At 39.2% G+C, this 16382-nt stretch overlaps 1 protein-coding gene across 5 annotated transcripts in view; it reads right to left on the reverse strand.

The window, feature by feature from the left end:
• LOC132911956 (photoreceptor outer segment membrane glycoprotein 2-like) overlaps window positions 1-8024 on the reverse strand; it is an 83591-nt gene extending 75567 nt beyond the window's left edge. For 3 of the 5 annotated variants that reach the window (XM_060969021.1, XM_060969020.1, XM_060969019.1), the window contains exon 1: window positions 7763-8024. In XM_060969021.1, the coding sequence (XP_060825004.1) occupies window positions 7763-7776 (14 nt within the window). In that variant the 5' untranslated portion in view covers window positions 7777-8024. The remainder of the gene's footprint in view (window positions 1-7762) is intronic. The other 2 variants (XR_009659118.1, XM_060969022.1) reach the window with 1 other exon arrangement.
• Window positions 8025-16382: the final 8358 nt, after the last annotated feature.

Below are 16382 nucleotides of genomic sequence, written 5' to 3' on the forward strand. Positions count from 1 at the left end.
TCGTGGGGTCTTGCTCAGTTGTTCGTTCATGAAACAATTGAATCGTCTTTGTGTAGCTACACGTGTGGCTATGTGCGAGCGTGTATAGGTAGCAAAGGGGAATCTTTCGTCGAATTACGAGGATTCGTGGCACGGGTCAGTGGTCGTGCAATTTTCGTGTCTCTCGGGTGTCTGCATCGACTTTCTCGAACTCGTGGTAGTCCCACCGAGACTTCCGTCCCTTCCTGCAGCGTTTATGCGTCGACTGGGACGCGAGTACGTTGAATAACACACGCTATGAGTAGAATGGGGTGACTAGGCTCGAGCAAAGACTACCCGAGGCTGTAAGAAAAATAGACGTGCTTCCATAGCGCCAGAGGCTCGCTTATTTGTCCAGGCCAACGAATATTTTGCTATTCTCACGCGTCACTGATGGTTTTGCTACGATAAAGTGGCTGAGAGATAGCGGAGGGTTCGAGTGATTCTTGCCTGATACTTTGCGTCATTATTGCAAGAAATCTGATTCAACGTTTTTGCAAGATTTAAACGTTCGTACTGTTTGCAGTATTTGCTGTCTTTGGGGCGAGGGATTGATGGAGGGAAAATACGAAGCTTTTTAAGAAAGAAGTAGTTTCTTGAAAAATATAAATTTCTCGAAGAAGGGCTGATATTTTAGGAAAAATTGAATTTCCTAAACAGGAATTGTTCCTTTGAAACGTATAAATTTGTAAAGGAAGGGATGTATATGTTTAAGAGATACGAATTTTTCAAGGAAGAATTACCTTTACTGAAAAATCTGAATTCCGTTTGAATCTTTTAGAAGATACGAATTTTATAAGGAAAGGATGATTTTGAAGAAAATAAGAATTTCTATGGAAATTACTTGAAATTATTATAGTATTGGTAGATTGATGTGTAAAAGATACGATTTTTTCCATTGAACGTAATTACATTGTTCTATTAATCGACACGAATTTAAATAATTAAGGGGGCTAAGCAATTAATCGAATGAATCTGTGGGCGGTTGCATGATTTACAACCGCGCCATCGGCTTGTTAACCGACGGATATTTAATCAAGCAAATCTGTGTAATGCATACGGGATTTCCTTTAAGCTCGTTGCATATTGCACGCCATGGCTGTGCAAACAGAAACTCGCTATTCCTTCGATCGTTAATTTCACAGCAACCCAAAATAGTAAATAAAATTTTCAGATGTTACAATAGAAGAAAAAATTCTAGAAAAATTAAAGAGTTCATAAAAAATCGATTCTCATTAACTTTTATCTATCACTCGTCGAATGGTAAAAAATATCTTTATATTTTTCATCTTTGTCGAATAGATTTCAAGCATTTTAAACAAAATATCATATCATAAGACAAATTAAACTAAAAATAAAATAATCGAGTTAATAAAGTTGGTTCCAGGAAATTTTCACGATACACGTTCGGCTTAGTTTTCGTCATTTAGATTAGTTCGTATCGACGAACTACACGATGTGTTTTTATCGAAAAGACGAAGAAACTTTACGATATTCTTTTTCGTTACGAGATCCCCGATCATTAGCGTCGTTCTGCATAAATGACGAAGCGTTAAAAAATCGACGACGAAAGCTAGTTGATTTTTCAAATAATTGTCGGAGTAAATCAGAAAGACTATAAAAGGAAACATCGCTCTGATAATGAAGCAAGATGAAATCGCAAAAATCGATCAGCCGCCGATGAAACGGGAATTAAATTCATTCCATCGTCGATATTACTTCAACTCTTTACACGGCGCGCTACGGTTATGCGACCCATTAAAGCCGGGCAGTGTGCTTAAACTCTTTTCGATCGAAATATTAACGGCTATTGGTGGATAAAAAGCGTGGACGGCTGGATAGAAAATATATAAACGATTCGATAGCAGACTGAATTGGGACAGGGAGGGGTGTACAGTACAGAGAACAACGGAACGCGATCATCGAATCGATAGATAACAATATCTAGTGTTCGAGATTGCATATCGCGTTACAGAGAATCAGTGTATATCGGCTGATTGCCTCCGTGCCCATTTATGACGGCAATTTCGCTATTTTCTCGATACGTCGGGCTTGAAATAGAGTGAACCGATTGGGGATGAGGGTGGAATAAGCGGAGGGGTGGGAAAAGAACGGACCACGGTCTACGCTGTGGCGCTTCGAAGAATTCATTCACAGTATCCTACGTGCAGACAATGAACATCTACGTTTGTGAATTCCTAGGAAGTGCGAACATTTCAATTATATTTTTGTGCTGATAATTTAGAAAACGTATTGGTCTCGAAATATGTAACCAACGATGGCTTTAAATATAATATCGTACAAAGTAAAAGGTACTTTCTGCTAGAACGCTTGTCGTTAGGATAACGTAACTTGACGTTATACTTTTAAGTCTGCAGAGAGTAAAATTCAGGCTCTCCTTCCATTTCATTTAAAACACGAGTAATTTCCTGGTGAAGGCAATCCAACGAACACATTCTTTCCACCGCTCGTGAACGAAATTCCCCTATTACCTCCTTCTGTTTTTTCCTTTTTTTTCTCTACCCTGCATAACGATATTCCAGAAAGTCGCAATGTCGAACGAAAACGTAACTTACTCTGCCGAAAAAAATGCACCCTAAATCACCCGTCCCATTAGCGTGTACAGAAAAAAAATGAGATACACCTAATTACTTTTCGCTTTTTCCCCAGCATCCGCTCTTCATCCAGATGAAACGCGTTGATTCTCGTTAAAGTAACCCAATAAACGTGAGGCTCCTCTCTCTTTTTGCTCGACTCGAGGAGCGGCCACGGGATAAAATTCTCTCGAGTCCTCCGGCTTAACACGTTGCGAAATATTCGACGCATGTTTCGTAATTCTCGCGTTGCGCAGCCCTCCGGCGAAATAAGGGCGAAAAGTTGCAGTTAAGCGCTAATTGCTTTATCCTTACCTCGACCGTAATGCGGATCGCGCGTCGCCCAAGCGAAACTCTATGGCCAACCACCTCCGGAACCTGCAACTCTCTCTACCGATCGATCGCTTCCTGTCGACGTTCTGCCGCGATACGTGATATTCTTTTGAAATTAGACGAATTGAGAGACGAAACCTGTTCGTTTTATATTTCCAAAGAGATTTTGGCGGGGCTCGCTGCTGTTGATCCTTTCAAGGACCAGGAATGCTGGAACAAATATGTATATTTATACTTTTTTTAGTATTCGATATTTTTAATGTGAAATTTATTGGAACGCCGTATCGTTCATTTTATGTCGTCGTTACTGTAAGAGCTTAAAAATTTGTAGAATAGAAATATATTAAAAGATAAAATGAAAAATGGAAAATAGAATGCATATCGAAAGGTACAATAAAAATGAAATATAAATAGTATATGTGGAAATGTATAAAGAATATATGTATGTTTCTATATGCACGTGAAACGTACAATAATCTTCATTCATAAAATATAATTTCCACAAATATATAGCGAACATAAATTTTCGGATACAAACTATTACTATTAATTCATAATACACGTTTCAAACAAAATCAATTATTAACCTATAATAGAAGCTTTTTAAACCTATCTAAAAGAAAGGAAATCTCTGAATTTGTAATCCTTGAATTAGTCCAAATTTGTTCAGACAATAGAAAGTATTTTTTATTTTTTTAGACAACATAGAATCAAGTGCAAGAAAATGTTTACGAAATATTCGCCATTCAACGATCCTTTCTACACAACCTGCGACATTCAGCCACTTTCTGAACGAAGTCTGAACGAAGACTACCTGCATCGGTGCTATCGTTATCACCGCGTTTGTTACATCTCGCGTTATTCCTTCAACAATGTTCCATGTTAAACGTATATCTTTGTATCGAATATCGTGTCACGTGTTTCACGCGAGTTCTTAAGAAGATTGATCGTTATCTGTGTGAGAGTACACTGAATATACGTGTACGCGATCTCGCACCACGCTCGTGAAGGTGAATGGGGTTTCTGTATATACGTGCGCGCGTTTTCAATGGAGCGTTGTTTGCTCAGACATTGCGTATTTTGAGCACGTTGACTTGATTTCGAGGTAGTAATTGAAATGCTAGCTGATGAAATATATCTTTAATTCAACGCCATTCCCTCCCAACAATAACTTCTACGACGTTTTACATTTTTTACGCTGTTATGCTTCTAAATAAATCTCCGCTAAAAGAGAAAAACGACGTTTTGTTTCAGTTATACGTATTTCCGGCAATATGTACGATTAAAAGATTATTCGTAATCATGCTTGAATAAAAGAAAAATTGTAAGCACACATATGTTTTTTTTTTTTTTATTTTGGTTATTTTACAATTTGTCCTTGCGGACATTTGGTAAAGTGTTATATCTTGTTGGTGAAGAAAAAAAAATATAAATAAAAAATAAATATAGCATGTGGGCGGCTACCCCCAGCGGGGTGCCAGCTTGCACATATATGTTGCAGTAAAAGTGGAGAAATTCAAATGAACATATCGTACGCTACTGTACGAGATCACTTCAACAAACTACTATCGAAGAAATATCGCTGATCGGCTAACAAAATTTTCCTTCATATTTTTCAATAGCAACTATCTTCCTTCTGGATACTTCATTTACGCTCGCGGGGTTTTTCGAGCCGTCCGCATTCACGAAAGGTTACCGTCCTTCAAAATTCCGCTCTATGCCCGAACTCAAGCCCCGCAAACTATTACTCAAACTATTCCAACTCATATTCAACTTGTCCACCCTCATACGTGTCCCCGTGTTCGAACATGTTTGAGAGTGCATCCGCCCCGCCTCGAGTAACGTCAGCGGGCTTGTGTTTGCACACGCAAACATCAATATTAGCACGTGCATCGTTCGCGCGATTCGCGTTTGTTTGAACCGCCGCGATTCGCCTGCGTTTCTCCGTTCTCTTCCGTCGTTGTCTTCGTGTCCACGCTTTTCATCACGAAATCATACTCTATCAACGTATACAAGGTGTTTCATGCAACATGGTCAACACTACACGACAACCGGGAAAAGTAACCGCATATGAACGATAGGTTCATGAAAATTCATCCGTTTGTACGAACGAAATGTCCGATTAACTGAGCTTAAAGCCCAATTTCCACTGTATCACGTTGCAGGAACACGGTGGATGGACGCGGATGAAACGAGGATGAAAGTAGCCGTTCATCCGTCGTGCTCGTCCAAAGTGAAACAGTGTAAATTCGGCTTTAACCGAACTCCTTTGTCTGAATTATCGCCCGGCGTCAACCCACTTATGTGAACGTCTAACAATAAGATGTAAACAGCGGGGGCACGCGTTACGTGACACACTCTCATACCTCGCAGTGGATACAAGTTTGCAACATTGTTATGTATTCAAAGGTAGGTGTTTCGAGGAATTCTCTTATACGAGCATGGACTTCTATTAACCGAGCGAAAAGAATTACAGGTGGGGAGAAATAGGTGGATACCTATTATGCGAATGACCTGATTGTATAAACAACTCGTATAAACAGAGTCCTACCGCAATTAGACGCTACAAAATGTTTTAAAGTTTCATTAGCACTGTTACAAAACTCGACTGCCGCGATTATAGATGTCGATAAAGTTCGAAAGACATCTGGAAATACATGTATTATTTTACATATAAATTGTACAAAATACAAATCATATTGTGTCGTTGTAGAAAACGATTTCTGAGCATTTACAGCTATATCTTGGTCCAGTTGCACGAGACACCCTCTATATGAGATTTAGGTATGTATCCACGGTGTGGTCGAACGAATACACGCGAGAATAGGAGCGCGCAAACGCGGAGAAACACGAGCCAGCCAGCGAGAACGCTTTAACGAACCAGCAACGCCCGAAGCGATCGCGAGAGACACCGTCCTTGTTTCCCGCGTAATGAATACGAAATTGAATAACATCCGGCGTCGAACGTTTACCCTAGCTTTACAAGCTTTCAATGACGCGACGCGGCAGTCGCGAACTCAACTCGTATCGTTTCGTTTCGTCGCGCCGCGATGTTTTTGTCAGTAGATCGTTTGATCGACAAACGAAGGAGTTTCATAGATGCGAGGTATACTCGAATTTTGCTTCGTCATGATTACTTGCTGCCAAGGACGTAGATACTATGTTGTGTATCGTGATTTTGGATACAATTACCACGTTTCATCAAAGGGGTAGTTTTCGCTAAATTCGCGAATATATTATCTAAGCTATTAATTTATAACCAATGTAGAGGACTTGTACAGAGGATGTTTGATCGTGAGATTTATTAAATGTTATTTCTTGTTGTTGAAACCGTCGAATATATTTAAAATAATAAATTAGTATATAGGCTATATTCGCTGAGACGCTCGGACAGTGTATAAGTCTTAAAATAGGATCGTTGTAATAGTCGTAAAATAATTCGTTGATAACTGGTTGATAACGAATATTTTAATGGGAACGGGTCAACAATAAGAGTATAACGTAAGATTTCAAAATCCAAATAGCTATTCGATCGTAACACGCGAACTAACCGATTTGTAACAAGATCCACCGAACGAATTAATAAAATAAAGAACGTAGCGTTACACATGGGAGAGAAAATTTTCAGTTTAAGACTTATAATTATCGAGTAATCAATTTTTGCTACAGTCTAACGACCAGTTTAACTTTTCAAAGGCAAAATCATAGTTGGATTAAACTTGAATTAAATTTGAGTTAAGCTTGGTACATGGATAATTTATTTTATAGCGTCTGGGAGTATCTGGGAGTATCTGGGAATTATCTTGAGGCAATAAAAGTTTCTTTCTATTTGTCTGTGAAATATTTCTGTCTTAAGTCGAGACTTCGGATTTTAGTCGCGTCTCCTCGATCTGTAAACTCTACTTTATTTTCTTGAATAATATTTTACGATTCACGAGGTATACTAAAGAAACAAAGAATGTATTCTAAAGAGAATTCAATTATAATAATGTGCTGGCCAGAATTAGCATCTTATCGACGAGATGCTTTTACCGTGAATAATAATCTTATTGAAATCCTGTCTTTTAAATTAATCGAGCTACCGATATGGAAATTTAATAATACGTTAAAGAATCTTTGATTATTATTTGTATTGTTAGTGTTATGGAAATTCCAATATTGAGATATTTGATACATTTATACGTCTCATTTACATATTGCGATGTAACTGATTCACGTAACATGTTAATTTTAATGACCTGCCTTGCCGTTAAAATGTTCGTGATATATTTCTTATACGATGAATACTCAGTCCAGAATTCTTTTATCTCAAGGAATTTATTCATCAATAATCCATTGAAATAAAGAGAATTAATGCTGGTATCTGTAATATTCAGACTGCGAATTTTTACGCATTCATGGGAAAAATAAAAATACAAAAATTCGCAGAATACGCGCAATATGCAAAAGTATGTAAAATATGCAAAGTTTACCACTTATTACGATATTTAATAGGCAAAACAAATTCCTGTATCGATTCTATTCCTCTGTTTGTTTCCTCCACAAAAATATGAATTTGCATAAGTATCCGCAGTCTGGTAATACTAATTTCGAAATAATAACAAAATCAGATTCAATGTACGTACAGCTGAGTTCACGAAAATTCAGTGACTCCAAAGTTTTTGGCATTAGCGTATAATTTACATTCTCCGCTACTTTCTAAACTTTATATATCCAATTATTCGCGTATCGTGACAATACAATTATTACGCATCGTAAAATACGAAATCGCATTTAACACCGTACTGATATCGTTTAACTAATATTAATTCGCTTACTTGGCAATCTTCATTTCTCGTTTAATATCTGCCTTAATATCCACGTTTTGATATGGTTATTCCGCGTCACTTTTATTCCCACGTAAACACACGTTGAAAATAGATCGTAGTGGTAACAAGCCGTGGCATGTACGGTGGCCGAGTTGTTGTTTAGCGTCGTTTAACTGCAACGTTCTCGATCGACGCCAGTATCGATGGAACGGAATAACGCTTGTCCGTCACTTAGGACGCGTCGCGATCGACTAAATGTTTCGTATTCGAGGTTACTTCGGGCGAGGGGCACCCCTTGTCTGCGATGAATGCGAGCAATTCTGCTACCTGCGGTTTGTTGACGTCACACGGATGAAATATTTCGTGGGATACGAAACCGTTCCTACCGTATACCTCCATTTGTTGTCCGAAACTTGTGTTACACGAAAGACACGTGCGATGATAGAGTTAAAGGATGATTCGATTTGGTCAATTTTCTAGAACGAACTTCTAGCGATAGTATCGTTGACTTTATAATATTAACGTAACAATGTCCTTTTAACGGTACTATTTTTATCGGTATAGAGGAGTCGTTTAAGGAATACGTGGAATCTTTGTATCGTTTGCGAAATATTTCGATCTACTGAGAAACGAGGTAATTTTAGTTGCATAGATGACAGAAACCGTGTGATAAAATATTCGTTATGAATTTTTATCTAATTTATATTTAATGTTTCTAGAAAACTGTGTTTATGTTTCACTTAATTGATTTTTCAAACGCGATAAATCTAATTTTATAGGCGAGAAAAGTTGTTTAATGAAATTTTTGTAATGAATTTCTCATCGAGTTTATACATCGAATTTTTATTACGCGCGCACAAAATTTTATTTATTCCATTTAATTTACCTAAAAATCCTGTTTGATCATTTAAATCTATTTATTCTGTAGAACATTTTGTAATTTTAGTTTCGCGGATCGTATAATCAATTTTTTCGTAATAAATTTTTATTGAATTTTTATTACGTTTATTTTTTCTATAACGTATTTAAAAATCCTCTTTGGTTTAATCTATTTGTCTTTTTTAAAAGAGCTCGACAGTTTCTGTTTTACAAATTTTTCCACTTTTTTTTTGCAAATACGACAGTATCGAACGATAATTAAACTGTAAATTAATCCTTCGGGCAGAAAAATTAGTTTCTTTTTGAAAAATCGAAAGGCTTGATATTTCTAAGTACTTGGAGAGGCTTGGTAGCTATGCTACAATGTACAATGTACACAGGCGAGTGGAGACAAAGCTGCTCTGGAGAGATTCAAATTCAGGATCCTTCTCTGTCATAGACAAGCGTATTACCTCCCAGTCTCCAGCTATACGGGTAGCTCGCGTTATCGTTAGCCGGGATTTTGCTCGTAAATGACAGCTGCAAAAAGGAGAGTGACCGTGCTTCTTTGTGTCCAACATAGTGGCGATATACCAACGATATTAAACCTATTTCCATTTATAACTTTATCCTTCTTTACGTTCAAAATTCAGATTATTCGCCGAATAATCATACAAACGAATCGAATAAGAGTAATTTAACCCTGTTGTTCGTATCGTCTCTATAATTGATCACAAACGAATATTACATTTCAAGAAATATTATTCAAACGTAATTATTTTCAAATATTTCGTTATAGTATCATAACTTGGCAATATCATTCGGTATAATTAAAATTAAATTTAAATTAAAACCCTTTAATTTCAATCTTCCACGAATTCCGAGTCTCGTTAGAGTCGATAATTATAGTCGCTCGCAACCCTAAGGAACAGGCGTTTTTCACAGAAAAAGTACGTGCGCGGCAAAGCATCATAGGGAATGTTCAATTCAAAATGGCGCTTTGCCAAATAATTCGCGGAAACTTCGAGTCAACGAGAGAAATGCGAGAGAAATAAAGGCGACGATTTTCACGAAACAGAGGCAGTATCCATACAAAGATACGAGAAACACGAGTACGAAAGAAACGGAGAAATTGCAATCGATAAGAAGGAAGAGAGGCGGAGAGATAAAGGATGCTAGCCACACGGTGACACGCAAGCGAAATACACCTTCGAAATACAGACGGAGGATTATAATCTGAGATTTCCTTCTCCCTGGAACGAATAATCGACGGTTTCCTGGAATTCGAGTCAATGGAGAGAACCGCGAAACATTTTTGATCGAGGAACTATTCGCTGGATTGTTGAAAATATTCGAGGAAAAGATTCAACAACGACCAACTCGGTAGTTTTCTGCTAATGGAGCATTAACGCTACATAAATTTCGTAATCGTTAGTTCATCGTCAGATTAATCGGAGCAAGCCTAATTTAAATGAAATTAATTGAAATTCAAATTGATTCAAGATTGTGTTTTTTACGTAGTCCGTGGACATTGTACCTCGTTTCATACCTTTTCTTCGTCTATGTAGTTTCACTTCGTTCTTCGTAATAAATTTTTAATGGACCATCGTACGACGTATCGAGACTCGTTACTGCAGCCAGCCAGACGGATCCCCGCCGTTATTTGTCTCCGAACGCGAGTTTTATAAAAAGTCGCAGAATTCGGTATAAAATTCAGTGGAAATTAACGCGTTCGCGGTTGGGGTGATTTCAAAGAAACCGGAGCCCCTTTAGAGACGATGGAATCCGCGATAATTATCGCGGCCAGGGATTTTTTCTCGCGCCTCGATATTATTTTCAACCCCTATCCGCGTGTTTCTCGCTCGAGACGCGTCTGTATCGCGCGCTGTAAAGGATAGAGGGGCCGGAAGCGTCGGCATCGACGTGAGATTAAAAAGTATCAAACAGAAAAAAAAAAAAAGAGAAAGGAAACAGGCAGGGAAGCAGAAAAGAATTGCAACTGCAAAGTTACACATTTGCAGCGCAATTAACGAAAGTTTCAATAGTACGATGCAAGAAAACAACGACTCAACTCGGCCGATCGAAGCTTCGTTGCGATACCATCGAACGTAGTCGGGGCTGGAACCCATCAAAATCGAGCAAGAATGCTTTTAGCCGACGGTTTTCCGTCGCTCGACCGCCGAGCCGCTTCCGATGATTCAATTTCCACGCGGAGTATTTGCGAATAAACGTTGATACACGGCAATCGGAATGTTTAATAAACAGCGATGCGGAGTACGGGCCTGCTATCTCGAGGGGTAATCGTCGATTGATTTTTCCCGATTCGTTTTCATTCCCGGCCGTGTCATTGTTTTCACTTATCTTGTCCGTTTTAGTTGCAGCTTTCCTTTGACAATTCGTTGCGATTCAATCGGCGAAAATTATTATTGTACATTAATAATTATCTACAATTTTATTCCATCATATTAACCCATAGCATTTGAATTTCACAAAATTCAGACACCTTCCCCAGTCAGCAATAACATCATCAAATTGCATCTGTATCCGATTCCTATCCAAAATCCTATTACCTAATAATTCATGAACTAATGCTATTAATAAATTGACAAGATATGACGTTACAGGCGTCTCATTGGTAATATCGAAATTTCACGTTTGCAGCGGAATATAATCAGATGATACGTAATTTGTAAAATTTACTTGTCAAACTTCGTTCGCTCGATCATCAAACGCGTATCCCTGTTATAAGAAGAATTATTATTCGGATTAAATTTGCAGCTTGTTATCCGTAAAATTTCACTCAACAATTTCAGTCGAATTATATATATAATTAAACGTTTGTTCTATCCTCGCCAACAATAAATCATCAAATTCAAAGAATTCGCAGCGAAACGTAAAAGGTTCGTTCGTCTGCTCATCATCGCCTACAACATATACACACCGTGGTGATAGCACGGCCAGTAACAATGGTCGAATCATAATTGCGAGTGCACATAATAATTGCCGGGACGTTTATGCAAATGCATAACTAATAACGGGTCCGAGGCCGCGACCGTGCATTCATCGAAACGTTATTACGGTTAATGGACGGCCGTGTCGCATGTTTGTGTCGCAAAACAAATCTTGCTGGCCGCTTTGTGCGCCATGTATTTGCCTATAGTAATACATTGGGGCGCGAGGGGTTGAAACGGAAGGGTGAAAGGGCGAAGGAAGAGAGAAAGGAGGAGGGTTGGCGCGGAGATCCGCAAGCATCTCGGTGACGATACCGGTTGGCAGACGAAGAGCGCGGCCTGTTCAGCGGCCCACACGACGACATTCAACGGGAATGACAATGCACACTCCGCTGCACTTGCTGCTTAATGTCATCCTCAAGCCGTGCCTAGTACCATTAGTGCACGCGTACATGCACCCCTCCCCAAGCCCCATCCTCCTCTCCAATGTACGAGAGAACGCGTCATTGTCGCGGCTTGCGGTCGAACCTGCGCGCGCCAGGGGCTGCTTTCCATTCTTGGGACAATGACGATGCCTGCAACCCTTCAACTGAGACTGGCCACTGGTTCCAACTACGGATGTTAAGGCGTTAGCAATAGCTGGCTTTAAGCCAGGTTTACGATGTAGTTTCCTTCCTGTCTTTGAGTGTTTGATTTTCTATATGCATTTTTACGTTAACATTGTATAGTTTCAAGTTGGTTCAAGACTTCTTCGATCAACTTCTCTGGAGACTTAGAGATAGCTCAGACCCTCGCGAGGTTTCGTCTGTATAACGCGGAACCTGTCTATGAGGCCTAATCCGAAGCAGTCAGCCAACCCTAAATTGACCCTGACCGTTTCTCCCACTCGATGCGTGTTGGGTAATTCAGTTTGAATTCAGACGCCTTTGCGAATGTTTTAAGTTTTCTCCTTACGCTTGGTATTCGTCCTGACAATTCTGTACAATATATAGAACTCGTGAAAGTAGAAGGAGAAGCAGTGGATATTTCAATTTTAGGGTGTTGGATCGTTGGTTTGAATTCAGAAGGAAGATATCAAGGTGTTGGTACGGAAGGAAAGAGGATAATGGTTCGGGTAATTACACGATCGGTAGGTGGTACCTGGAGTAAAGTAATTATGGGGTGCAGACGATGTTGGGCTTTTGAGACTTGATAATTGACGATAAGAACCTGCTTCGGGGAAAAGCTTCCTGATAGCTGTGGTACTGGTAGTGGGTCGGGGGCTTGGTTAAGTCTCTGATTAATGTTATTTGGTTTGTAATTCGAGATCTGTTATTGAGAAATCGAGGGTCTTGATGAAAGAAGGGTAGTCTGTAATGTGGATTTGGAAGGTAAATGCGGTTAAGAGATGGTGATTAGGATCTGCGAAGAATTATTAACGATACGTCTTAGAAAATTCAAGCTAACTGACTTTAATTGTTTTATAAGATCTAGGAAAGAGGATACTGTCACGCGATTAAAAATTTATCGAAGCGTTTATAAATGTGACTCGGAACGAATTGGGTCCGATACCATCGAAAGGAAAATTAAATCTCTCATCGGTCGAGCATCCTGTGATCGACAGCGAGGAGAGAAGATTTTTTCTTCTGTAGCTTTGAGTACGTTCATCGGTGTAAGGATTAAAATTACGGTCTTTGATCATCTTTGAACCATATTACTAACATTGGAATTACCAACGATTAAAGTATGAAACTTGTGCCGGATTTAAATGGAAATTATATGGAAGATGCATCAAAAGTGCATTGTTGTAAATCTGTAAAATTTCTATGGAAAATTACGAATTGATCATTTTTACTATTCTGGTAGTTAATAGAATTATTCTAGTATTAAAATTAGAGCACATTTTAATTAAAGTTAATTAATTGATTAATCGAGTTCCAAAAAAATAATTCTAAAGTTGTACATCTGTTAATGATAGGCCTAGAAACGAAATTGCGTTTAATAGAGCTCAATTTGAAAAAATAGTGAGGAGAAAATCGAAACTCGAAACTTTCCAACGAAGTTAGAACTCGCGTCGGAAACATCAAATACAAACGAATCGCATCCGGAAGCTTTCAGTTTGTCGTCATTCGATTCAAAAGCGCCGAATTCGGAAGATTTCGAGCTGAAAGCTTTCTACTTGTTGCCAACCACTCTGCAATCCTTAAATTCGCACGAACTCACTTGGAAAACTTTCCAGTTCTAACTACTTAATTCGAAACACGAGAATTCGATGAAACTCGAAAATTGCTCAATTTTCTGCTTCAATCTTATTTTAGCTTATTTCAACGTGTTGCGTTTTATTAAACTATACATTTTGATTACAAGAAAATTTCTTTTTGTGTGTGTGTGAGTTTTTTTATTCAAAGCTTCGACGTGGCTGTTGCAATTGCAGATAGACATCGCGATTTAATTCACCGGAGACAATTACCAGGGTCGCGTCGTTGCAACAACGAGTCTTTCTCGCCATGGAGCCCTGATAACGCTTATGATGCATCGTGGCAGCGATAAGGCGGTTGTTCTTAAAAATGTTACGTCGCAACCACTGCCGTTGCGCGTTGTCTCGAAACGAAAAGAAAAAAAGAGGAAAAAATGAGAGAAACTTTCATGAGAAGGCTGATGGAAGATACCATCAGAATTTCCAAACTCGAACTCTGGTATTAAATAAATTATCCAGGAAGTCGACTTAATTAAATACAACTTCCGATAATCGTCTCAAATGGAGATTAAACTTTCCTTCTTACAATTACAAATTATCAATGCAATTGCTTACAAAAACAGCATACCAATGTAAAAAATACAGTATGTAATATAATATGAAATTAACAATTTTAATTTGCAATCCTTGAGTTCGAACGAGTAAAATTTTGAAAATTTTTCAATTCGATACGTGAGAAATTGGTAGGATTCGAAAAATTAAAACATTGTAAAATAGGTTTAATTCCATGGACAAGTGAACATTGCCACTTGAAAAGTACGTAGATACGTGTTGTACGATGTGATACCATTAACTACACAGCGAACACACAAAAGGAGCTCGATCAGGGTGATAATTGAAATGCCACACGGTAGAAAATTCCACTAGACCTCAACAACACAATCCATCAGGACGTACAGTCGTACAAATATGCATTCGCCTGTCTAGTTAGCAGTAATGGTGAAAACATCGGCGTTCCATGAATAGTTTATTATATAACCTCTGGTTATTGAATTAGGACCACTGAAAATTTTCATCAATCTTCCCATCCTCGTTTTCCGTCTGATAACGATAATTTCGATATCCAAAAATGATTCGCCATTTAGCGTCGCAATTAGAAAAGAGAAATTTTTGTATCTGGTTTCTGGTTCTTCTTCAATGACCAACGAGTACGTATAATTGCAAATCGAGATGATATCATCGTGTTTCGATTAACCATTGAATCGTCAAGGATTCGGTTAAGCAGTTTGTTCCAGGCCTCGGAATTTCTCTAATTCGCGTTGAATATGCGATTGACGGCCTAACGCCCATTCAAGTTAAACTTAGTTTCCATGCAATCCAAGCTTAACCATTTACGAAATAATTCGTACGTAACCGGGAACCGGAAGCAGACCGAACCTCGACCTAACTTAAATGAAACCGTGGAGCCATCGCAGACATCGCCTACCTTTAACTTACCCCTAACTTCCATCTAATTTGAGGCTAAGTAACGTGTACTTGGGTGTCGAAAATTGGCAAGAATCTACCGAAACACAGGTTCGAATATTTACTTCGTTTCGCAAGATATATCAACAATAATTCGTTGTTGCCTTAATTCTGGATCCGACGCAGGATATCGAAACATCGTACGTACTATATATTCGATAATACGAATTATCATAGTCTTTGCTTCGTTCCAACGAGACCTACTAGAATCCTTCTCTATCAAACACTCGAGAATCTCCGATCAAAACCACTTTCTACAATATACAAATTATTCGCATTTTCATCTCTCAATAATTGAACCAAACCTTCTGAAACCATTCCAAATTTTCCATGCTGCGCACATTCCTCCTACCCAAAAACGTTAGTTCCAGTCTCACATACAAAGCATCCATCCATCGTTTCCTCTGCTCTCGGCTCAATGCCACACCCCCTTCTCATCATCTTCGTATCCACGTTCATTCTTACAGAAAATCATCAGCCACCCTGAAACCCTAAACATTCTCAGGATCCGGCTGCATTTGAACGAAGAAGAACCGTGCGATTTCCTAAATCCACTGCCTTGGAACTCACACCCTCACTGGCACTACGAACAGAGAAACAGCGTGGCTGGTAGGACGAGATAGAGACAACCAGAGCGGAGATATCCCGGGCACGAGCGCCCGACAGAAATACAATAATCATACAAGCCGGTACATGGCCCGCATAATGGGTTCGTCGAGAGGCCAAAGGAATACGAGTATCGGAGGCGGGCGAAGAGAGACAGGGAGCAGGAGCGCAATCTCGTCGGGCGGTCGCGCATAAATTCCACTCGGATCGACCGTTTGAAGGGCCGGCCAACGGGTCGCATTCGCCCCCGGTCTCGTGGTCTCTTCTTAATATCTAAAGAGCTGGCGCCACCCTAGAGGATACTCCATCGAGGCTGGCGTAATTCGTCTCGGTCTTCTTTCGTCGCTCGTCCCACCAATAGATCAGTGAACCTTTTTCTTAATTTCGCCGCTTCGGAGCTTAAAATCTGCTTTCCTTTCGGATTTTTACGGCGTACCACGGTCTTCGTTTCTCTTACACAAGGGGGTGTAGTTGCGGCTAGTACTTTGGGAAGCAGAATGATTTCTCGAGGAGA

Source organism: Bombus pascuorum, chromosome 11, assembly GCF_905332965.1.
Source record: "Bombus pascuorum chromosome 11, iyBomPasc1.1, whole genome shotgun sequence".
In the NCBI taxonomy this organism is placed as follows: domain Eukaryota; kingdom Metazoa; phylum Arthropoda; class Insecta; order Hymenoptera; family Apidae; genus Bombus; species Bombus pascuorum.